This window comes from Lycium ferocissimum, chromosome 5 (assembly GCF_029784015.1).
Source record: "Lycium ferocissimum isolate CSIRO_LF1 chromosome 5, AGI_CSIRO_Lferr_CH_V1, whole genome shotgun sequence".
NCBI lineage: Eukaryota > Viridiplantae > Streptophyta > Magnoliopsida > Solanales > Solanaceae > Lycium > Lycium ferocissimum.
The window spans coordinates 19,925,921-19,949,576 of record NC_081346.1 but is presented as its reverse complement, the minus strand read 5'-3'; the positions used below and the strand labels follow the sequence as shown (position 1 = coordinate 19,949,576).

General features: G+C 33.9%; 3 protein-coding genes across 4 annotated transcripts; 2 read left to right on the top strand and 1 right to left on the bottom strand.

The window, feature by feature from the left end:
• The first annotated feature begins 7,988 nt into the window (after window positions 1-7,988).
• LOC132056410 (uncharacterized) lies at window positions 7,989-11,814 on the top strand. 2 transcript variants are annotated; one of them, XM_059448595.1, is made up of 4 exons: window positions 7,989-8,302; window positions 8,724-9,909; window positions 10,176-11,086; window positions 11,176-11,814. In XM_059448595.1, the coding sequence occupies exons 2-4, from the start codon at window positions 8,745-8,747 to the stop codon at window positions 11,518-11,520; spliced, it is 2,421 nt and encodes an 806-aa protein (XP_059304578.1). In that variant the 5' UTR covers window positions 7,989-8,302; window positions 8,724-8,744; the 3' UTR covers window positions 11,521-11,814. The 2 variants fall into 2 exon arrangements, with proteins under 2 accessions (XP_059304578.1, XP_059304579.1); XM_059448596.1 differs by having other exon boundaries at window positions 7,990-8,302; window positions 10,185-11,086.
• A 4,442-nt stretch (window positions 11,815-16,256) lies between these two features.
• Window positions 16,257-17,800, top strand: LOC132056409 (uncharacterized protein At4g00950). Its single transcript, XM_059448594.1, has 2 exons — window positions 16,257-16,969; window positions 17,457-17,800. Exons 1-2 carry the CDS (start codon window positions 16,388-16,390, stop codon window positions 17,529-17,531), a joined length of 657 nt encoding a protein of 218 aa, XP_059304577.1. The 5' UTR covers window positions 16,257-16,387; the 3' UTR covers window positions 17,532-17,800.
• A 797-nt stretch (window positions 17,801-18,597) lies between these two features.
• Window positions 18,598-19,961, bottom strand: LOC132057635 (protein RKD4). The gene is made up of 3 exons (XM_059450261.1): window positions 19,867-19,961; window positions 19,016-19,553; window positions 18,598-18,762 (listed from the first exon to the last, which is right to left on the bottom strand). The coding sequence occupies exons 1-3, from the start codon at window positions 19,959-19,961 to the stop codon at window positions 18,598-18,600; spliced, it is 798 nt and encodes a 265-aa protein (XP_059306244.1).
• Window positions 19,962-23,656: the final 3,695 nt, after the last annotated feature.

Below are 23,656 nucleotides of genomic sequence, written 5' to 3'. Positions count from 1 at the left end.
TTCGTGATGGATTTATAACCCGATCAAAAATTTTGTAGGGAAATTTAGACATGAAGTGTTAGAAAATGTACTACAAGCTGATCTGATACGCTGCCTTACTCATTTCGAGAAAATAATTAGGGTAATTCATTGTTTACACCAAATTAAATACTTGAACTATAAAAGTCACAAATAAAAATGAGAATACAATTTGCTTAATCTTAATTAAGTAATAAAAATACGTATGCAACACACATATCTTATATTTATTTATTTGCTAATAATATAGGTGCAAGTAAGTTTTTTTTCTCTGATTTCACATATAATTTCTTCTTTATCTTCCATAAGTATTGGCTCAATGAAACTAATATGCTTCCGATATGCACACGGATAAGCTGATTTTAGTGCCGTTGTTTAAGTTATGTCTTAAGTTTATGAATATTTGTACGTCTACCCACTCGGAGTAATTTTAGACATGTGATATCTGAAGTTGGTCTTAGTAAAAGCCTAACTTCAAGCAAAATGTTTGAAATTTATACAACTTTCATATAGTTGAAAATTTTCATTGATTGTTATTTTATCATTTCTGCCTAAAGTTCAAGCATTTTTGTATGAACTTGCCAAGCTATGAAAGGTATCACGTATAGATTGGGGGAAATGAAGTTCAACAATTTTTTTCCTTCTCTCTTCAAGCATTTTGCTTGAAGTTCAACCATTTTGCTTGAAGTTCAACCATTTTTGCCTGAATTTTAAGCAGAACTACTTGAACTTCAGATGTATGAAACTTCAAATAATTTGTCTAAACCTAACTTGGGACATCACATATCTGAGTTGTTCTAAATTGGGTAAACGTGCAAAAGTTTTTAAAAAAATGAGTACTGATTAAGTAATACTAATATCCAATAAATTGGAGTCGTTTGGCCATGAAAATTATTCACTTTTTTTCAGGAATAATTTTTCACTTTATTTCGAAATTGGTGTTTGGTTGTAATTTTCAAATCCAACTTGAGATGCTTTTCAAATATGAAAATTTTTAAAAACGCAAATAAATAATAACTACCTTTTAATGCTTGCTTTCAACACGTATATATCTTTTTGCTATTTACAACTCGTAGCTACATTTAGGTATTTTCGTTGCATTTGACTGTATTTCAGTGTATTTGAATACACTGTTCAGTTGTATCCAACCTTATTTGATGTCACGTGTATTTGGATACATGCGACCTTAATTTCTTTGAATACATGTGTTTTCAAAATGATGTATTTAAGTGCATATAAATATACGACGGGCGTTGTGTATTTTAGTGTGTTTATATATTGATGTATCCTTTTGTTTTGGGTGTAGTTGAATGTATTCGACTGTATTTGAATGTATTTCAACAAAATTTCAAATACGTTTTATTTACTCAAAAAATTATATACAAACATATAAATAGATCATTTAAACAGCACATACAGTCAAATACATCTAGTTTGCACCCAAAATACAATCAGCCAACGATTACATTTGAATGTATTTCAACAAAATTTTAGATGCAAATTTCAAATACATTGTATTTACTCAAAAATTGTATACAAACATATGTACATAGATCATTCAACCAACACATACGGTCAAATCCCCCCCCCCCCCCCCCAAAAAAAAAAAAAAAAACAATACAATCGTGCAAAAGACCAAACGACTATATTTGACTGGATTTCAACAAAATTTCATATACTAAATCTCAAATACACTCAGATCTAAGATACAACAAGGAAAAGAAGCCACGAATTCCGGTATCCGTCAAATCTGAGAAGCGTAATGACAATGGAGGAGGCAATGGCGTTTCTCAGATCTGGTGGTGCCGCCGTGGAGGGGGAAGAGGCGAAGGGGGAGATGTGGTCACCATTGAAGCAACAATATGTGAGAAAGCTAACTTGGCCAAAGATATGGTATTTGGCCGCAGAGACGGAGGAGACGGCGGCGGCCGAGAGAGAGAGAAAAAGGAGAAATGCACCAGAGAGAGGGAAAGGTATTTAGCCGGAGAGATAGAGAGAGGTGAGGGAGAAGAGAGGAATGAGGGAGAAATACAAGCCATAAACCTAATGTATTTTCGTATAGCTTGAATGGTAATTTGTAAAATCACTATAGTTACTAAATATAAATAAATTGAAAGGTAGTTATTATCAATAATTACCTCTTAGAGGTAGCTATGCCAAGTAATTATTCCACTTTAAAAAGTTTTCCAAGCCTGTTTTCCAACTCTATCTTCATAAATCCCAAATAAAGTACTCCTTCTCTCCTTTGCGAAAAGTATAACCAAACACAATTCGATCTTCAAATCCAACTTTATATTTCAAATAAAGTTAAAAATATTTGAAATTTATGGCTAAACGCCTAGAAACTTATGGCTAAACGCCTAGAAAGTATCTTGTAGAAATTTTACTCCAATATCTATTTAGGCAATTAAAGCCTGTAACTTGAAGAAATTGCATGGTTTATCCTTCAAAATCGAACTTATGCCTAGCGCGGAACATAACTTGTAAGATATTATGATGCGAAAATATAAATTTATAGCCGTCGAAAAAATGATTTGTTTGCAAAAATTGAAAACCAGCACAAAATAGGCGCAAAAGTGCAAATGACTCCTGTAAATTGTGTCTGATGACCCAGTGGGCCAATTAACATTGACGGGCCAACGCCCATGTCCCATCTCCGTTGAGCTAAGCAAGTAAGCTTGGAAATTCATTTTTTTGTGCGGATTGTCCTTCAAAGGCGCTGGTCTTTAATTTTTTGTCCCTCAAAATGGTGGTCTGTAATTTTTTTCCTTCGCCTAATACTTTGATATTCTGGGTTCGAACCCCAACACAGTAAAAAAAAAAAATATATCGCAAGGCAGAAATTTGTGGAAAAGTTAGACTTATTCGGGCAAAAGTTAAGCCTTATGTTAGAGGTTTGCCTTAAGGCAAACTTTTATTCAAAATTAGGCATTAAGGTAAACCTCTTCCTTAAGGCTTAAATTTAGGTAAAATTTAGGCCTTAAAGCAGAATTTTGTAAAACTCCAACTAATGGAAAAAAAAAAAAAATTGCCTAAAGGCAAACCTCTACCTTAATGTCTGAAAGCAAAATTCTGCCTTAAGGTGAAGGCAAAACTTTGCCTTAAGGCCTTGCGAACTTAAACTCTACGTTGTGATTTTTTTTTAAAAAAAATTTGACTGAGCGAGAATTTGAACCCGAAATCAAGAAATTTTTAGTGAAGGCCAAAAATTAAAGACCACCGAATTTGAGGGCTAAAAATTAAAAGACCAGTGCCTTTCCTGCACAATCGGGCAAATGACCCTTGGAAATTGTTACGGTCAGATGAGTTGGCCTAAGGCCTCATTTGTTTGCACTTATTGGAAGTCTGAATCTGAATGGTTCAGACCTTAGGCCATTAAGTGCATTTGTTTACATTAAGATCTAAGCACGTATTAGGTCTGAATAGGCCTTAATCATTAAGATCTTAAATCAAGTCTTAATATCATTAAGAGGTATTTTTGAATGATTTTTTTTTATCACCAGCTCCACCCCCAACCCCACTCCTCCACCTCAACCCCACCCCCACCACCCACCCTCTACTCCAACCCACCCTTCACCCCTAACCCTCAACCCTACCTCTCGACTCTAACCCCACCCCTCTACCTCAACCACACCCACCCTCAACTTAACTCCACCCTACCCCAAACCACCCTCCACTCCAACCCCCCACTCCCCACCACCCCCACCCGACCAACCCCAATCCCACTCCACACCACCCACCCTGCTCCCCACTAACCCACACCACCCACCCCCACTCTCAATCCCCACTACCCCCACCTCCCACCACCAACCCCACTCCGCACTACCCCCATTACCTCCCACCCCTCACCCCAACCACCCACCCCTCCCTCCACCTCCACTCACCACTCACCACGACTATAAATCATCTCCACCATTACGAGTGAACATAAATGTTTCATTTTTTATCAAATATTATTTATTTTATTGTATTTATTTTTTGGTATTTAGTTGTTTTTTATTTGAATTGTATATTCGTTATGTTTAAATGAATAAATTATGCACATTCAGATGTTGAAAAACAAGGACTTAGAGATAACATCTTAATCATTCGGATGTGTATTCAGATTCAGACGTCTTAATCTTAATGAAAACAAATGAGGCCTAAAAGAAGGATGAAAAGAAACGAACAAACATATAGGTATTGTTCAGATTGATAACAAGAAACAAAACAATATTTTGGTAACAAAAATAGATATTAGGAGAAAAGAAACAAAATAAAAGTGGAAAAAATCAGTTACTCCCACCATTCACTTTTACTTGTTAAATATTTTAAATATAGATATTTTCTTATGCCTGCTTAATTTTGAATATCAAATAAATAAAGATATTGTTTTCCAATTTAACTGATACTTCACAACTACTCTCACCCCTTACCCCTTGTCTAAAGTCATATACCATATCCCCTTGTTTTCCCCAACCTCCAACACCCCTAGACCTTTGCACATATTCTTGTCGGTCTCCTACCACAGGGTTTTGAGGTTTTGGGCAATTTGGTGTCTTCTACATTCTATTATTATTATTATTATTATTATTATTATTATTATTATTATTATTATTATTATTATTATTATTATATTCCAATCTCGTATTAGTAGGTGTAGCCAATCGAAGATGATACAAGTTTTGTTATACCTTGCAAGTTGCATTCTGTTGCAATAGTTACACTAATCTATAGTTACTCTAATCTATCGGACTTCTTTTTTCTTTCGTATATAGTCAAACCTCTCTATAACAAAAGATCGTTGGATTAAATTTTTCAAATTTATTATAGAGAATGAACTGCATACACACCTATAATGACATGTATAACAGCATTGATATTTAAATAATACTTTGCTGTTATAGGCAAAAAAGATGCATAAAATCTAATTTTCATTTATCAATTGCTCAATTTTAAGCTTAATCACACTTTGTATAACGAAGAAAAACCGTTTAATGATGATAATATATATTATTCATATGATATTTTTTGTCATAAATAGTATATTAAATGATCAAATATTGGGTCAAAATCTCTACATGTATTATTGGTAATCATATATATTCTATTTTTGTAAAGATGGTTAAGTATTATATTACCAAAAAAAGAAGATAGCTGTTATATGGGGGTAATTTTACAAAGAGCGTACTGTTATAAAGTTGAATATTGCTGTAATAGGTGAAAATGCTGTTATAGAGAAGTAGAATATAACATAAAAATCGGTTTCGAAAAAACTTGACTGTTATAGAGAATTGTTATATGCGTGTGCCGTTATAGGGAGGCCTGACTGTAATTATATGATTCATTAGGTATTTATTAATTCGAATAATTCAAATTTATATTGTGTAAGGTCCATCAAAACGCAAAGCACTCCCTGCCGGATTTCTTAACCGGACTTCCATCTCAACATACCAATCTTAATCAATCAAACTCCCAAGTTTTTTTTTCTTTCTAATGACTAAAATGTTGTAGGATTTTTTTCTTTGGGTTCCCAGCCGTCACCTAGAATTTAATATCCGTATTGGGGCTCGACTAAATTCAGATTCTTGCCGAAAAGTTCATATTAGGAAATGTTATAGGACTTCTTACTGGTTATGTGTTTTAATTATAATGTTACTATACTGCATCCAAAAAACTAAATGTAATACTAATTGGTAGTACTTGAAAAGTTGTACTCAAAATCTCATTACTTGGTTAGATGGCAAGTACAGCATTAGTGTATCTAAAAAGCCCATGTTCCAAGGGGAAAAGCATGATTACAGATTAGAAAAACAAATATAAAAATGTACGATCATTAGCTTTTCTTTCTTCCAACTCTACATTTCCCAATAATTAACAAGATCTGCACAGCTTTTCTTCAACAATTTCCTTCTTTACAGGTCTCTGCCAAGTTGCACAAGTGAAAACCCACCACTCCGTAATAAACTAGTTAAACCCAATGTGGCACCACATAAAATTAAGGGTGATTAACTGAATTCCTTTTGATAAAAGATTTACACTGTGCATAAGTACATATCTTAATGTGCATATAGTGGCCTTTGAAAATCTTTAATACAATGAAAGAATCCAGTGTAGTGGCTAAGGGAGTTAAAAATTAAATTTAGTTTAGGCTATGTTACTTGAACTCTCCAAAAATGTCACAGAGACACGTCCAATCCTCCAAAAGTAGTGTATTTTTTGATGATCCGACCCGGTCATAACAACAATTTTGAAGAACACGAACAATATAGATTTTAGGTCATGAGCTTGACTCTCGACCATGACATTTTAGTTTTTTTGTGAATTTTCTTGTCTCTAAAAGTCTCTTTTTTTTTTTTTTTGGTTACGTTTGTAGAGTTGGCTGGACCCATGAGGACCTAGTCTTTTTGTGTGGCTTCATCATGAATTCGATGCTGGACTGAAAACAATAGGTTTAATTTGCATATTTTGGTATCTCTATTGCCCCTCAGAGATTCAACATCATTGGACAGTCACTAGTACATGCACATTTAGTGAACAAACGAAACTCATCATTCTCATTTTATGTTCGCATACTTTTACTCCACACACATCATTGTCACTCTTCAATATGAAGATCATGAACGGCTTTGATTTTTCTGTTTTTAGTTTTGCAAAACTCAATATTCATTTACAGAGAATTTCTGATTGGGTCCCTCAGTCGGCACTCTTTGGATTTTTTGCCTACAATAATTAATGAGCAGTCTAATTAGTGTAGAAGAAAGGAAAGAAAAAGACCCTGATTTCCTTGGTCTACCTTAATTTCTCTAAGCTTTATGTGGTGCATAAATTATTAGTAGAAGTAACAGACAACTTATACTATTAGAGTGGGTGACATATACAAGTCAGGCCTCTCAAACATACCTACTTGATTAGTCGAAATCAAGGAAAATGTCTTCATGAGTGTTCCTTTTCCTTTCATTTTTTTGACTACTTTATATATGCATCCGGTATTCAAAAGCTATTAATCTGATTAATTTGGATTTGCGTTGCGTAAGGCCCAGTGATGTAGTCACATACAGTAAATGGTTGTCAGTTGAACACTCTTCTCAGAAAAATTACACTTTATATACGTAAACATTATTCGCAAGTATGTAACAAAAAATTACTTGGTATACATATATATTACATTTTGAACAACACGGATAAAGCCCTCTAAGGGAAACATTTTCTACAAGGAGTTTTTCCATTCTCAAGCGAGACCTCTGATTTTAGTGTTAATGCCTATGTTATTTGGACTCTCAATAAATGCTATTGCACCCATGTCAGATCCTTAGAAGTTGCACTACTTTTTTAAGGATCCAATAACATCCAGTGATATTTTTGAAATATCCTAGCGATATATATTAAAACATATTTTAGAGATTCAAAAATATAAAGGGTCAAGGAATAGATATAAAAAAGGATTCAAAAAATGCAAATGTGAGCATACATGTATGTACAGCCAAGACACCCTGGCAATGTGCAATATTTCGTGGGCCTGCAAAGCTAGATAGAGATGTAGTTTTATGCATTTTAATTTGACATTCTAATTTCTTAGTAATATTAAATATTAATGGTGACAAGTTCCCCAGGAATCTAGCTCTTTTGCTTCCTCCATTTCATAACCCATAACGGAAGAAGAAAATAAGGGGGGAAAAAAATAGTACTCCCTGCGGTCCAAAATAATTAAGGATTTAGCCTTTAAAGTTGATCCAAAATAATTGAGATTTTAATTTATCAAGCGAATATTTTATTGCTTTTCTAAATTTATCCTTGACACATTCTAATTCAGTGAATAAATTTAATGCTAGTTATAGTTTCAAAGTCCCTCTTAATTAAAGATATTTTAGTCAATACACCTCTTAATTTTTAAGAATAAGTAAATTCCTTAATTCATGTGCCCAAGTCTAAAATTTCAATTATTTTTTACCGGATTGGTGGGAGTATAAAGTTGGGTGAGCAAAAGGAGTAGCAAAAGTGGGGCTTTTATTGGGTCAGCATTTTTATTTTTTTCACTGAAAACCAGGGAACAGAATTCTTGATTTATTTCCTTTTTCTCAGTTATGCTGGCAGAACTTTTTAACTAATTTTGCAGTCATAACAAGTGTTAAAGCTCATGCCTTTGGCATTTTCTGTCCAACTTATATTTGGATAACAGAGATGGTACCAATTCTGCAGTTACAATAACTGTAGTTTCTTGTCCTATAAGCCCATTAATGTTATCTCAGAATTGTGGGGTTCTTGTTGTTTTCCAGCTGAAGAAGTCTTCTTGAGCTCCCACTTTGTAAGTTTTCTGTTTTTTATGAATCTTGATGTTATAGTGGTGAACTTTCCGTACTGATAACTGTTAGTGCTAGCTTTTTAAGAATGTCATTTCAGATTCTTGATACAAGATGATAAGATTATTGTTTTGCTTTTTTTTTTTTTTTTTTTTTTTTTTTTTTTAACTTTCCAGTATTTAGCTGGACCACTAGAAGTTCTTGCCTCTTTCACTTTATCATGTCTTATATGTTCTTCTACCTCTTGAACTAAATTGCAATTTTGGATCTTTTTTCTCTTATCTTTATTTTTGCTCAATTTCCCTATTCCCCTAAATTTCAAGTGAGAAGCAACTTTTGAAATGGATAATTAAGGAGTGGCTTAAGTTTCAAACTTAAAAACAGCCCTGATGAGTTTCTTGTTTCTGTCACTTTTTTTTTCTCAAGGGAGAGAACATAAATTGAGTAATGGATGAAAAGGGTGTCTCAAGTTCCTGTTTGATTATATCAGAAGGGAGAAAGGAGAGCTTATGTCCAATTATCTTTGGGGTTTCTTGTGCATTTGTTGCACTTGGGCTCTTGCCGGAGCACGAAAAATGTGATGAGAATTTGTTAGAAGTGAGAAATAAGATGCTTCAAGGAAGTGCTCAGCTCTTGGGGTTGCTTGTCTGGAGAGTTCAGAGGGAAGAAGCCAATAATAAGTTAGCGAATGCAGAGAAAAAAATCGAAGAACTGAAGAGCTTAAGGAGGGAAGATGCTAAAGCTAATGAGAAAGTTGTTAGCATATATGCAGCACAAGAGCAGTGCTGGTTCAATGAAAGGAAGAAACTTAGGCAGCAAATTGGTGGTCTTATGAATGAATTGAGAGTTCTTGAGAAGAAAAAGGACACTGTTATTGCTGATTTGAATAGCAAGTTGGAGGAGAGCAAAGTAATGTTGCTGTCAAAAGATAAAATCATTGAGGATGAAGGGCAAAAGCGTCATGATCTTGAAGAAAAGCTGAAAAAGGCTGAAGCTATAGCAGAAGAATTGAGAAACGCTGCAAAATTTGAAGCTCAGAGGCACTCTAATGAGATCTCAAAACATAAGACTGCATTTATTGAATTGGTGTCTAATCAGCGGCAGCTTGAAGCGGAAATGGGCCGGGCCCTCAGACAAGCTGAAGCAGCGAAGCAAGAGGTTAATTTGGCGCTGGAGCAAAAGGAGCAGTCTATCTTGATGACTCAAAAACTATCGATGGAGCTAGTTAAAATGCGCAAGGATTTGGAACAGAAAGAGCAGATTTTGTCAGCTATGCTGAGGAAATCCAAATTGGATACAGCAGAGAAGCAAATGCTTTTGAAAGAGATCAAATTATCAAAAGCCAAGAGAAAGCAGGCTGAGCTAGAGACCGTGAGATGGAAGACAGTTTCGGAGTCCAGGTATGAGAGACATTCATTGAGAAATATGCTTTACAAACGTATGAATCCGAAGTTGGAGGCTTTTGGAAGTGTGAAAGGGATGCTACCAACTGGAAAGAGCAGATCACAGAAGACTGATTATCTTCTCGACGAGCTGCCTGAGGGTACGAAAGAGCCAGAACTATTTTCTCATGTTTCTGATAGATTCTTGACTGAGGATGCAGAAGAAGAAAGTAAGAGCATATTCACTATACACATGTTTTATTCATAGCTATTCATCAATCTTGATTAGCGATAATATGTTGGGATTTTTTCATTTGTGTCCGTCGGCCGACATAATTATGGGCGCTAGCCGGATTATAGAAAACTATACTGATTATGTATATAAAATGTATATTTGTATATACGATATGTATACTGCATATATATTTCAATATATGGAGTTGTCATTCTGTTTATTTTGTGTTGTTTTTGTTATTCACTTCAATCAGTTCTGCAGTACTCACAGATGATGATGAGCACTTGGAGAAGTGGGTTCGGTCAGAAGCTGAAAAATACAGTGTTGCAGTTGAGCAGAGGCATCATCTGGAGCTGGATGCTTTTGCAGAACAACTGAGACTCAAAGATGAGAGGTTAGAAGCTTTCCGATGGCGCCTGCTCAGTATGGAACTTGAGTCAAAGAGGTTGCAGTCACATATTGAAGTGCTGGACCATGATCTAGCTCAGCTCAGGCAAGATAATACGAAATTGGATGCATTGGTATTGAATCGAGAAGTAGAATTACAATCCCTCAAGCAGCAACTTGCAGAATATTTTCACCTTCCCGATTCCCATAAATCCAATGCAAATGTTTGTCCAAAAGACCAGGACAAAGCCAATCACACAGTTTGGTCTAAGGTGACACTTATAAAGACAAAACTAGGAGAGAAAGAGCAAGAAACAAAGAACCGTCCTAAGGAAACCTCACAAAAGGTTAAAAATGGAAGAAAAGTTGAGACCAGAACAAATGACACAAATAAAGACATAATTTTGACTTTACAGCCTCCTACAAAGGAGATTGGTGAGGGGAAAGATCTGAATGCTTCTAGGGCGGAATATTTCAGCACAGAGGATGCTCAGAATGCTGAAAAATCAACTTCAGAACATGATAGCAAAACTCAGAAAAAGAAATCTGTGTGGAAGATGGATCTACATGCTCTTGGAGTTTCTTACAAAATCAAGAGGCTGAACCAGCAATTCGTCATGCTCGAGAGGTTGACAGGAAAGCTAGAACTTTCTGGAAATAGTGAAAACAATGACAATGGACGATCTAGTACGAGAGGATTTCATGCATTGTTGTCTTTACTGAATAAACAAGTTGCTCGTTACGAGTCCCTTCAGGGGAAAATTGATGATCTATGCAAGCGTATGGTATGTCCCTATAATTCTTGACTTGAAAAATGACCTAATTTGTTGATTGAAACATAAATGCTAATGACCTCTTTTTGTGTGATATGCAGCATGAGAATGACCTGAATGTAAGTTGTGAAGGTTCAGTTATACGAAAAACAAAGGAGGAAACAAAGATGCTAGAGCAGTTTCTTGAAGAAACATTTCAGTTGCAAAGATACATAGTTGCAACGGGACAGAAATTGATGGAAGTCCAAACAAAGATTGCTTCTGGATTTGTTGGAGCTGCAGAAGAACTTGATACACCTGCAAGCTTTGATGTCAAGCGGTTTGCTGATGGTATTAGAACTCTTTTTAGGGAAGTACAGAGAGGCCTTGAAGTTCGTATATCTCGAATTATCGGTGATCTTGAGGGAACTTTGGCCTGTGATGGCATCACATATTTCAAGAGATAGTGCTCGCAGAGGCAGAATCTTGTTGCCCTTTAGCCTTAGTTTCCAGGTGCAGCCAAATATCTATTGCAGCTTATTCAAAGAATGTCTTCAGTTTTTGGAACCAAATCATTAATCCAGTCCCAGATATACATGTAAATATCCTGCAAGTATAAATTCCAATAATTCTCGTATATAGATTAGCTGCATCATCTGTAGCTTTATCAGTGTATCAGCTGTTCAGCTATTGTTAATTTTGCTATCCATAGTTTTCTAAATAAATGAATACCGCCTAGAGGGGTACAACTTGTGCATGGATCTCTTGCGCTTTACTTATGTACAACTGTATAAGATCATAATATATAACATGAGGAATTAAACATTAATCTGTCTTCAAATGACAAGTTAATACATTCATTTCAACGAGGACAACTAGAGGCGAAGCGACCCTTATAATAGAAAGCTTACGAAATTGCTGCACGAAAACTAACTATTCGTATACTTTTTTAGTTCTGTAATCAGTAATGTGCATATATAGGTGAATCATTCAAATCTGGATCGAATTTGAGCCTGTTTTTGCCTTATTTATCGACTAGATGAGGCATTAGATCTTGATCCTACAAGATTACTGGTCTTTGTCAATATTCATTTCTCCATTGCTTTTTCACATATGAAACTATTTTAAGAAAACATTATTGACGATTTGACATTGTACCAGAGGCCATAAGCTGGGGGGGGGGGGGGGGGGGGGGGGGGGGGGGGGGGGAGACTTACTAAAATCTTGTGGAGTGGTTGTGCAGTATTTTTCGACTATTACATTGAATGATACACTTTAACTCTTACATCTATAAAATTGTTAGTCGTCGTATGTGCTATCACTGCAAATACGAAAATGTGCTTCAAGAAGTCAAAAGAAAAGGAAAATCCTATTGGCTCATGAGATAGATGCTGGATTTTTATGTTAATAGCCGTCAAATTAGTTTCATTTGGTTGTCTTTCATATCCTAAAGATGCAACTAAATTTTAGGTTTAACTACGACTCTACATGAATTTGATTAGCAGTGCAGTTAAGTCTTTAACACGTTTCCTTATTTAGCCGAACAATTAGATTCCTATGACTCTCATAAGACGTAGATTTTGTAAATGACAAAAAAATGAGCATAATAAAACAATAGGGAAAGGTTTGGTCATGGAAAATACTTATTCGCACTAAATGTACATCAAATCAAACATTTTACCATATCGTCTAACCAAGGTTAACTAACAAAAGTTTATACATGACAAATGACTAGTATTAATAAATTTTTACACTAAATGCAAGTGAGTTTTTCTCCGTTTGGTCATATTGTCTTGGAGACTTAATGGCCTTGGACCATATGTCTAGCCTGCATCTAGGTACCTGTTGTGACCAGTATTTTCTTCTTCTGGTCGAGTAGAGTAAATGCAGATCGGCCAAAAAGTAAGATGCATTTAATTGCTTAATTTGTTGTGGCAGGACAAGATTTTCCCAGGGTATATACATAAAAGAAATTTGACCTTGTGAGTTGTGTATACCGTGTGATTGTTTGGTTAAGGGGTTCAGAAGAACTACCTTCCGCCCCCGCTTGGAGCCTCTGTAATTTCTTTTTCTGGAAATCAAGCCTTACGTTTTTCATTTCTGATTAGTTGTAAATTTTTGGATGAGAAATAAATGGTACAGCGATTTCATTGTGGCAGCAGAAATTAACTAAGATGTGACCAAACAACATCAGTGATGTATGTGAGTGAGGGTAGAAGGTAGATGGATAAAGTATTATTAAGGCTGGGAAAAGAAAGAGATTTCTGGTCATTCCCTGTGGAAACGAATGCCCTGTATGGCTAATGGCTTAAGGCATCTTCTTGTGTCCCCTCTTTTTGCAACATCTTTTATTAGCTCTTAGCTTTGATTCATTTCTCAAATCATTGGAAAGTTCTTATAGGGAAAATAAAAATGCCGTGACATGCTTGTGCATGATAAACCTAAGAAAGATGGAAATTAATAGCATAGAAATGGAATTAGCTCTCTACTACGTAAGCACCAGCAGTACAAATAAAAGTTAGTGGGAGTTGATTTAGTATTTTGACTTAGCCTTATCAACTACTTCTCAATCTCAAATAAGTATGGCTGGTTATCTATATAAATACTCACTGATTATATTTTTTTATTTAAAAATTTCACCACTTATCACGAACGTACCATAATTCTATGCTTTTTTCGTACTCTATTTTAGACCGGCGATGTGAACAAGTTCAGCTAGCAACTGTTATAAAAAATAGAAATTTTATTATGGGCATCCTTGTGTTCAACAAGCATCTCTATAGGTGGATAGAAAACACCTAGTTCCACCAATGGAGAGCTTAGGTAAGTTAATATCATAGAAACCATCTGCCATAGGAAGAAGATAATTAACAAATTATGCGCTTTTCTTACATCAAAAAGGTGAATTAAGGCAAATGAAAAATAGTCTTACCAGAATGAACGAATTCGGAGTGGGTGAGGTAAACTCCTGTCAGCTTGAAATATTGACCTAGCAATCAAAGGCAAATCCGGAGTCCTGCATTCTATTAAATTACCGATCAAGTGCTAACCAATTAAATTAAGCACCGTCAAGTGATTATCTTTTCTAAAAGTATATTACAATCAAATTATCTCTTTATAACTGCGTAATTTATTGTGATATCGGTGCGATCATGCGGGGGAGACTTTTTTCCCCTCTCTGATTTGATTACTCCGCTTGCTTAACACAAGTGTTATCAAATCTAAGACAGAAATCTTTCTATTGTTGCTTGGATTCACAATTAATCATATGAATCCTTAGAATTGGTATATCTTTCTTTTATCGTGCAGTTTATAGTCCAGGATTTGAATTGATGTACTCTCAATCTCTCATGATTCCTCTTAATTAATTGCATGGATTTATCATAAAGATTTCATTTCAACTAAATCTGATTTTTGGTTGTTATAGCAAGAGGCTATTGTAGAGAACGTGTAATATATATAATGTAACATGAAAAGTGAATCCAAAGAAAACTTGGTCGTTATAGTAAAATGTCGTTATAGAGAGCTCTGACTCTACTAGCTAGTAGTTATTGCTCCCTATTGTTTCAATTTATGCCGTATTTCCTTTTTTAACTTGTTTAAAAAAGAATGTCATTTTCTATAAATAGAAACTATTAGCTCTAACATTCTCATGATATGTTTAAGCCTACAAGATTTAAGAACATTTTAGTACATTATACACATCTTAGTTTAAGATCACAATATTAAAAAGTTTTTTTTTTTTCATATATATTTTTTTAAACTATGGCCCCAACCAAACTAAGACACGTAAAAGACACAGAAGAATATAAAGAAATAGTGTAATCGTACCTCACATCTACGTTAAAACTTATGAATACTAAAATTTTCAACCAAACTACCAAAAGAATACAAGAAGGGAGTGAAAGCAAATGGGAACCGATTACAATGTGGGACAGAAAGGATACTGAACGCAAATGGTCTATTCCTAGTTTTGGTGAATATAAAATGCGTTGATCATCCCATCTAAATATTTCTAAAAAGCATATTTTTGTTTTACCATGTTATATGTTGCCTTTTTTTAAAACAAAAATGTTATTCATCACCTATATATGCCTATCGTTGATAGTTACTTCCTCCGTCCCGAAATAAGTGTCACTTTAGAGAAAAAATTATTTAAAGTGTCGCTTTAGAATTCAAAATAAAAAATAGGAGTAATTGTTCTCAACTATACTTATATTAAAGAACTTCTTCTTTTTAATAATGCTCAATTCTAAAAAATGTCTACTAACACATAATGATAACTTAGTAAACTATATCATATATTTATTATTATTTTTAATGAGCTAAAATGACACTTATTTTGGAATGGACAGAGTATTGAATTATGTAAAAAATACTTTTCTGAACTGATAAAAATTTAACTCGTCTGACAGTTTCGTATTTGTAGGGCCTGGCCGGCTAAAAATTCAATGCCATTTGGATGTTTCTTTCGCCGTTACACTAACCTTATCTCCACGACCTTTTCTATGACCTCCTATTAGGGGTATTATTTGTCGGATTTACGTTATACATGTTGTTACCGTAAAAAAAGGTTTTGAATTATAACTTTTGATAACATGTTAGCTATTATTCTCTCCTTCTCGCTTTGTCGACAGATTTCTATATTTTCTGAATGACTTTTTTATAGTCATATAAATATTATGATGTATTCTAGATCATAAATTTCAAAAGTTTAGTAGTCACACAAATTTTATGGCATATTTGGACAACAGATTTCAAAAAAAATCATTTTCTTATTAAATTTTTTGTCTTGTCAAATATAGTAAATTAAAACAGAGGGAGTAATAACTTTATCAGATTAATAATTAAAGAGAATTGATTATTGATTATACCATATAAATGATTGAATTGTCTAAATATTTTTTACGTGAGTGCATACAACTTAACCCTTTATTTATCTTCTCTTGTTTAAATTATATAAAACCGGACGGTTGATCTCCATTAGACCATAAACCCACTGATGATTAAATCATTGAGTGACTGTTGAAGGTCGTTATCCTTTACATGTGTGCTTATGACTAATTCAACATCTTAAGATTGGGTCCTACCGCTACTTAAAATAATTAATCAAAGGCCCCCCACACCCTTGTCCTATTAGTAGTGTTAACCCTAAAGACTCTTCAACGAACATATACATCCGTTATTCCAATACGTAACTCGTGAATAAGAAGCGCCAGAGGAGCGTTTTAACACCTCATTTTTCATGCTATCCCATTTATATATCTTCTACAAATAAATATATATGAAGTGAGTGAGGGGATTGGAATTGTGAAGAAGTTGTAAAATGAGAAAATGGCCTCTCATAATCATGAAGATTTTGAGACATGTACTAATTCTTATTCTACTCCAAAGCTTTCTTTATCTAAACTTCCAAACAAGCCAATTAGAAATAATAATCATCATCTAGCTGCATATACTACTCCACCACTTCATCCATTAGTTTCAATCCCATTTCAATGGGAAGAAGCACCTGGAAAACCAAAATCACCTACCAAGTCCAAAGTAGCAAGGTGTCTAGACTTGCCACCAAGGTTGTTGTTGAGTGAAGCTATGAAAATTACTAATACGCCCTCGCCAACGACGGTGTTGAACGGGCCTTATGTGGGCCGGTCTTTTTCTTCGATTAATGAAGCAGCACTTGAGAAGAAAGATATCAGTGGTAATAATAAGGACATGTTGATGAGATCATGTAGATGGGAAAGCTTCAAGGAGAATAATAGAGGAGTTGCTGTCAAGGGTAGTTTTGACTTTTCCTGTCCACTCAGTAGTACTGCTTCAAGTACTTATGATTTTGATACACATCAAAGGAAGGTCCTAAGGTTTACAAGGAAAGGGAGCTTCTTCAGTTTCTCTCGTAACAATTCTAACCTCTTGGTAAGTGTCTTTTAATATCATTTCCTAATATTAGCCTAAAAGATATGTGAGTATTAGTTTTAAGAAAGATATTGTATTCTTGTTGTAATGGAAGAACATTTTCATCTTTACTAAAGAAAAATAAGAATTAGTAACGGATATTTTTGTTGTTTTTTGTCGTTAAACAACAAAAAATTGTCACCTACCCTATTTAAGGCCGGATTAATGATGGATTATTAAAAAAAATTGTTATGCATATGAGGTTTAGTGATAAATTAGCGATAACTTTCATAGTTGATCCATGTTTTCTAACAAGATACAAATTCAATGGTCCAACAAAAGACGATTATACTTTTTTGGTAAGTCAACACTAAAATCGAACAATAAAAAATTTAGTAAAACACACTGAATATAAAAATTGCTTCAGATTGACACTGAACTTTTTTTTATAATAAATGGCAAATATTCTGTTTATAATGTATTATTGCATTTTAATTGTAAATTACAGGGAGGAATTTACGATAGCATTAAGCAGGCGGTCCCATGGAGATGGAGACGGGCAAAAAGTAAAAGAGCTCTTTGAATGTTCCACAACAAGGCAGCCTGAATTCCACGAAGAAGGAAACTTATATCTTATTATTTCCACGGACGTGTGGACTAGTTTTAACATGGTAAATAATAAATTTAAGTCATGTCATGACTTTGATTATGTACTAGGTTCGTTTATGGAATTACGAATCTGTTACCTGTATTTAGACGTACTTGCAACTTAATTATGTATATATAGGTTCTATATACCACGTTTACGTGTGAACTTATTTATTTACAGACTTACGCAATGAAATTACCATACATGCACCGTGTAATTAACTTCGAAAGTTCTCCGTGTTTTCGCTTAAATTTTCTACGTACTGTGTTCTAATTTGTCGAGATGATGACGTGCAATAAACCAAATGAAAGAACAACAGAATTAAGACCAGATCCGAATTTGACTACGAAGTCGTCTTTGACATATCTTTTTGGTAATTGTTAAGTTGTAAATGAGGAAAAAAGGTACATCCTCAATTTCAGTTTATGTGATACTCCCTTTGATTCATTTTAGTTGTCGTGCTTATTAAAAATAATTGGTCCAACATAGTTGTCATTTTAGAAAACTTCAAATATAATTAATTATTAGTTGCTTACTAAAAACAATTGGTCCAAAATAATTGTCATTTTAGAAAATACATATATAATTAATTATTAGTTTCCATTTCACCCGCGCTCCATAAATGTGGAGACAGATAAAAGTGGTGAAAAAGAAATTAGTACTAAATTGAGATGAAAGCCTTATATATAAAATTAATTTAGTCAAATTACCTTATTAGTAAAAAAATTCTTAAAGGGCGTGTCGATCAAACTACGACACGTAAATTAAAACGAAAAGCGAATAGTGTAGCAGACTTGAGGGGAAATTCTATAGAAACGGCATTGCTAGCTAGACTTGTTGTATTAAGACAACAGAGAAGGGAAGAGATGTAAAGAGAAATCAATGCCACATGGCTAGATATATTGACATCGATCATACATTAGTACCAATTGTAATTAAGAAATCTAGTCTAAGGGATAGTAAGAGATCTAGTCTAAGCTAGGGAAATTAAGAAATGAAATCAGAAGAAAGCAGCAGCCATGGAGGCCCTTCTTTTCTTGTAATTAGCCTTGAAGCAGGCTTGTCTTAATTTCTTTGTTCTTTCGGTTAATTCCATTTCAGGCACTTTCTCTAGCATTCTTTGATGCTCTTCCAGCATCTCCACTTCACTTGTCAGTCCCATTTCCTGCATTAATTTATTAACCAATACAACCACTAATTAAGTTTATTAGAAATAGTTTTAAGTTTTATGCATCACACTAGGTAAAAATAACTTATAACAATTACTAATAGGTAATCCATAATGTTTATCAAGACTCAAGTCTGATATGACAATTTGAAAAATAGAGAAAAACCTTTCTAACCAATTAACTTGCAATGATAATATAAAAATTAATTAAATTGTTAGTACATACAACTTAAATCCTACTCGTACGTACCTTAACACTATGAATGAGAGTCTGCAAGCTCTTAAGCTTGCGATGAGGCCAACGCATGATATTTAGTTCCCTACATCTTTTCTTCAGCACTGTCAACCCAACTCTCAACTCTTTGGCGGCTTCTGTTATTGGTACATGAAAATACCTTTGTATCTCATCTAATTCCAATGTATCACTCTTCTTATACCTTCCATTATTATGTTTTCGCTTACGAATAAACTCCTTATTAGTGCCACTGCAAATTTCTGTTCCATAAAAGATGGGATTAGTAACCTGACATTTGTCTAAAGGACTATGTGTCATGTTCAGAGGCATATCATTAACATTGGCATCATCAATAAGGATATTATTGTCTTCTTGCAATGGAGGTGGTAGTAGTTTGAAGTCGAACGAGCCCAAATCTTGGCATATTTCTTCAAAGTCTTCAAGCCCAAAAAATGGGAAGTGATTGTCTTGAACATCATTGGGAAATTGAAAGGGATCAAAGTCAAAGTTGAATAAGCCTCCATTGGACAATCTTGAATCTTGTTGCCGTGTTCTATTGATCAAAAGAAGAATATGAAAAATTTAGTCGAAAATGAATATATAATAATGACATATTTGCTATAAAAAAAATGTACATACATATTGAGAGACAGAACTATAATTTTAAATTTATAGGCTCTACGTATCAAGAAAAAAAATATAGTTTATTAACTTTCTGACCCTATATATGTATATTGATGCTTTGAGATTCTTTTATAATGACCCTATAATCGAAATTTCACCAATATTATTGTTATATCTAAGACGAAAAAATCATAATAAAAGGTTGAGAACATAATAGTAGCTAACTTGTTTATGTTACTTACCCGAAAGGGGAACGAGGGAGTTCTTCTGAATACAACCAATCAAATTGATCATTTTGATTTTCCATCTTTAGAACGCTAAGTGCTTGAGAATTCATATTTGGAAAAATAATTAGAGAGTTGAGATTTGAGAAATTGAATAGTCAAGTTGGGGAGGGGTTTTATAAATTGGGATTTGGATGGAGAGTAAATGAGTGATAAATAAATTGGAGTTCGTGCGAGAGGATTATGGGAGTTACAATGTATAGAAATTATGGATCCTGATTAATGCGCACGGCTTTTACATATGAATTAGTGTAGAAAAAGAAAATGCGCTATTAATTGTTGTTGATGATATGATTAATTGTGGTTTGTGGAACACGAATTAATGCATTCATCCTCAAATTCATCTACATACACCACATACGTATGTACGCGTGTGTTTTCGATGTGTGTTTACACTTATAGCAATACTCCATCCATGCATGGTTATCTAAATGAGATTCACAAATTTGTTTGACCGAAAAAAGGAAGAAAAAAACACTTAAAGAGGAATTATCACTAAATTAAATTCCTATTTTTATTGGTAGTGGAAAAATGAATATTAAATAAACAAAAATTAACTCCTATAATATATAGACTGTATAAGAATTTTTATGAATTTAACTTGTAGCAAACTACGTGAATTGTTAAGTTATTAATTTCATTTATTATGGATAATTATCTGTAATTATTTTCTTGATAGCCAAATAGTGTAAAATAAGTAGTACTCCCTCTGGATCAAAAAAAGAGTCCACTAAGCCATTTGTACACCCCTTAAGAAACTACTCACTCCGAGAAAAAAATATGTAAATTGACTAAACTACCCCTAATTAAATAGGCATTGGGATTTGATCACATAGCAATTAATAGGGGCAAATCTGGAAAGATAACGTAAATTGTTTCTTGATTTAATAAGTAGACTCTTTTTTTGACCCAAGAAAAAAAGGCTAAGTGGACACTTTTTTTTATCCGGAGGGAGTGAAATTTTACATTATCATTGAAAAAGTTAAATCCAGAAATATTGCTTCAATTATAGTTTCTTTTTTATGTTTCTAAGAATTAGATTGTATGATATGAGTGCGTCGAGTCAAAATATTGGGATTAACGTAGATGGAAGTTACAAAACAATTAACAAGTGTGAAGAGAGTATTATTAGGAATAATAATGAACATAATGAATGAACTCGAATGCGTTCACAAAACATTTACTCCCTCCGTCCCATATTACTTGGCCACATTACTAAAAATATATTCCCTCCGTTCACTTTTATTTGTCCAATATTCTAAAAATATATTTTCACTTTTACTTGTTACTTTTAACATATCAAGAGAAAATAATTTCTTTATTCCTTTTTTACCCATAATATTAATTACTCATTTCAAATCATCTTTCAAATTCATTAAAAATATGCACCAATTAATATGGGTATGATGGTAAATTAAGCACTTCATTTATTATTTCTTAAAGGGTATGCAAAGTCCATGATGGACAAGTAAAAGTGAACGGAGGGAGCATGTCCTAAATTACCTGTTCATTTACAAAATCATGATAAAATTAATTAAATCTTTCTCATCTTACTCTTAGTATTAAATGCTCGTACAAATAGTCAATATTGATTAGAATGTATTCATTGGAGAAAAATAGGGATAAAATAGTAAAATATATCTTTTATTTATGACTTCTTAAAAGGCATGTAAAAGAAAAAGCCGCCAAGTAATAGGGGACGGAGGGAGTATGCTTATGATCAGCACATCCCTGGTTTTAGGGTTTTGTGATGGGCTTTTTCTCTACTACAAATCCATCAAGATTCAAGTGCAATCCAATGAATCCTTTGAGTTATATCCACTTTTTTCTGCGGATTGTCCTTCATATGGACTGGTATTTAATTTTTGTCCCTCAAATTGCTAGTCTTTAATTTTTGACTCTATTTTTCATTTAATGAAAATTTGTGGGCCAAAGTACTCTTATTTGCTGGTCTATGAACCTAGAGATTGTGGGTTCGAACCAAAGGCGAAGCCAGGGTATGAAAACTTGTGGGTTTGGGATTCTAATTCTTTAAAGTTATTGGGTTCTTAATTAATAATTTTTACATATTTGATTTAATACAGATATATGGTTAGGAAAAAAGCTACTGGGTTAGGCCAAACCCACCCCTGAAGGGCTAGCTCCGCCCCTGGTTTGAATCCCAGCAGAGTAAAAACAAGACAAATTTGCAAGGCAAGTTTTTCATAAAATGCAGACTTTTAGTTATGCCAAGGCAACCTGCGCCGAGACTAAGATAGGTTGTCTTAGGGCATAACTTTTTAGTTATTCCAGATCTAGCATAAGTTGCCTTATAAGACAGGTTTTTAGTTATGCCTCAAGGAAACCTATGCCGCACTACTAGAAAACAGGCTTATAGCAACGGTTTTTTCGCAACGGTTATCCAACCGTTGCAATACAACATTTTTGCATCGGTTATCACCGTTGCAATAGACCCTTTTAACCAAATGGTACACTTCTAAAACTAAACCGTCGCATTAGTCCGAGAACTTGCGGTAGATATACATTTGTAACGGTTATTAGAATCGTTACAATAGATGGCTCTATGGCAACAGACATATGGAAAAAAAATAGCTATTGGGACGGTTTTATTTTCCCAATATTTCCCTCCATTAATTTCACTGGACCCGCCAAAGCCTCCATTCTTTATTAAAAAATAATCACTGAAAAATAACCCCTTATATCTCTGTTAAACAATAATACTTATATCCCTTACACCACATAAAGAAAACCACAAACTTTTGTTAATGGTTTTCTCTAAAAATCCCAATATATCTCACCGTTTCGAAGTCGTTCGAGGATTTCACTCCGGCGAAGCTTTCTTCTCCGACAATATTTTCACTCCAAAAGGTTTCTTCTCGATCTCCGTATACAGTTATTCTTAAAAATTAGAATTTCCATTATCCAAATGGGTTTCCATGAAATTGGTGTTGTTTTTTCTAATTTATGTTTGTGACTTAATCTTATTGTGGTTCAGAGTTTCTATATCAAATTTGGATGAAAAATTGAAGAATATTGGGGGAATAATGGGTTTGAAGCTTTGTTTCAATTCTTTGGGTTTCAATTCATTGTATTCTAATTTGTTAATGTAGTTGAGAAGTAGTGTGAAGATTAGGAAGTTACCATGAGCTTCCTCACTCACGTGCCTTTCTAGCTACTCTTTTTTTTTTTTTTTTTTTTTACATCAATTTGAAATATCTTATGCGTTTTGTGTTTTATATGTCTAGTATTACCTTTGTTTCCTTTTGAATTTGAAGTATGTTTTGCGCTTTTGCTATTTAGGTGCGGTTATGTTGAAGTATCTTGTGCATTTTGTTGTTTTTATTTCCACTCTCTACTTTATTTCCTTTATTTTTGCTATTTAGGTGTGGAAAGTGGGATTAGTTGTTTTTCAAGTTCTCTTCATCTTGAAAGAAATTATAGTATTTGCTAAGGAAAACTAGAAACAATCATAAAATATTAAAGATCCGCTAAGTCAGTATTGAGATGTTCTGTGTAAATTTACTTGTTTGTTAAAATGCCTGAAAGAAATGGAATATATGTTCCTGCTCCTTTAACTGCGAACCCATCTCAAGACTTTTATTTCTTCACGTACAATTATGTACTCCAACACTTTTCGGTGGTCTTTGAGGTAATTTTTCAAATAGCACAATGGCTAGTCTCTTGATTCGGATATTTAAAAGGAAAAACTCATATCCTTTTACTAAAGAAACGGGTGGTGTGCACAAAG

What these genes read in the sequence shown, in the direction of transcription:
- LOC132056410 (XM_059448595.1), top strand. Translation starts at nt 8,745, where the DNA reads ATGGATGAAAAGGGTGTCTCAAGTTCCTGTTTGATTATATCAGAAGGG. An exon ending in TGAGGATGCAGAAGAAGAAA is followed by an intron (nt 9,910 to 10,175) that starts GTAAGAGCATAT and finishes TCAGTTCTGCAG; the next exon opens with TACTCACAGATGATGATGAG. An exon ending in ATGATCTATGCAAGCGTATG is followed by an intron (nt 11,087 to 11,175) that starts GTATGTCCCTAT and finishes TGTGATATGCAG; the next exon opens with CATGAGAATGACCTGAATGT.
- LOC132056409 (XM_059448594.1), top strand. Translation starts at nt 16,388, where the DNA reads ATGGCCTCTCATAATCATGAAGATTTTGAGACATGTACTAATTCTTAT. An exon ending in GTAACAATTCTAACCTCTTG is followed by an intron (nt 16,970 to 17,456) that starts GTAAGTGTCTTT and finishes TGTAAATTACAG; the next exon opens with GGAGGAATTTACGATAGCAT.
- LOC132057635 (XM_059450261.1), bottom strand. Translation starts at nt 19,961, where the DNA reads ATGAATTCTCAAGCACTTAGCGTTCTAAAGATGGAAAATCAAAATGAT. An exon ending in CTCCCTCGTTCCCCTTTCGG is followed by an intron (nt 19,554 to 19,866) that starts GTAAGTAACATA and finishes TTTGATCAATAG; the next exon opens with AACACGGCAACAAGATTCAA. An exon ending in CTCTCATTCATAGTGTTAAG is followed by an intron (nt 18,763 to 19,015) that starts GTACGTACGAGT and finishes AAATTAATGCAG; the next exon opens with GAAATGGGACTGACAAGTGA.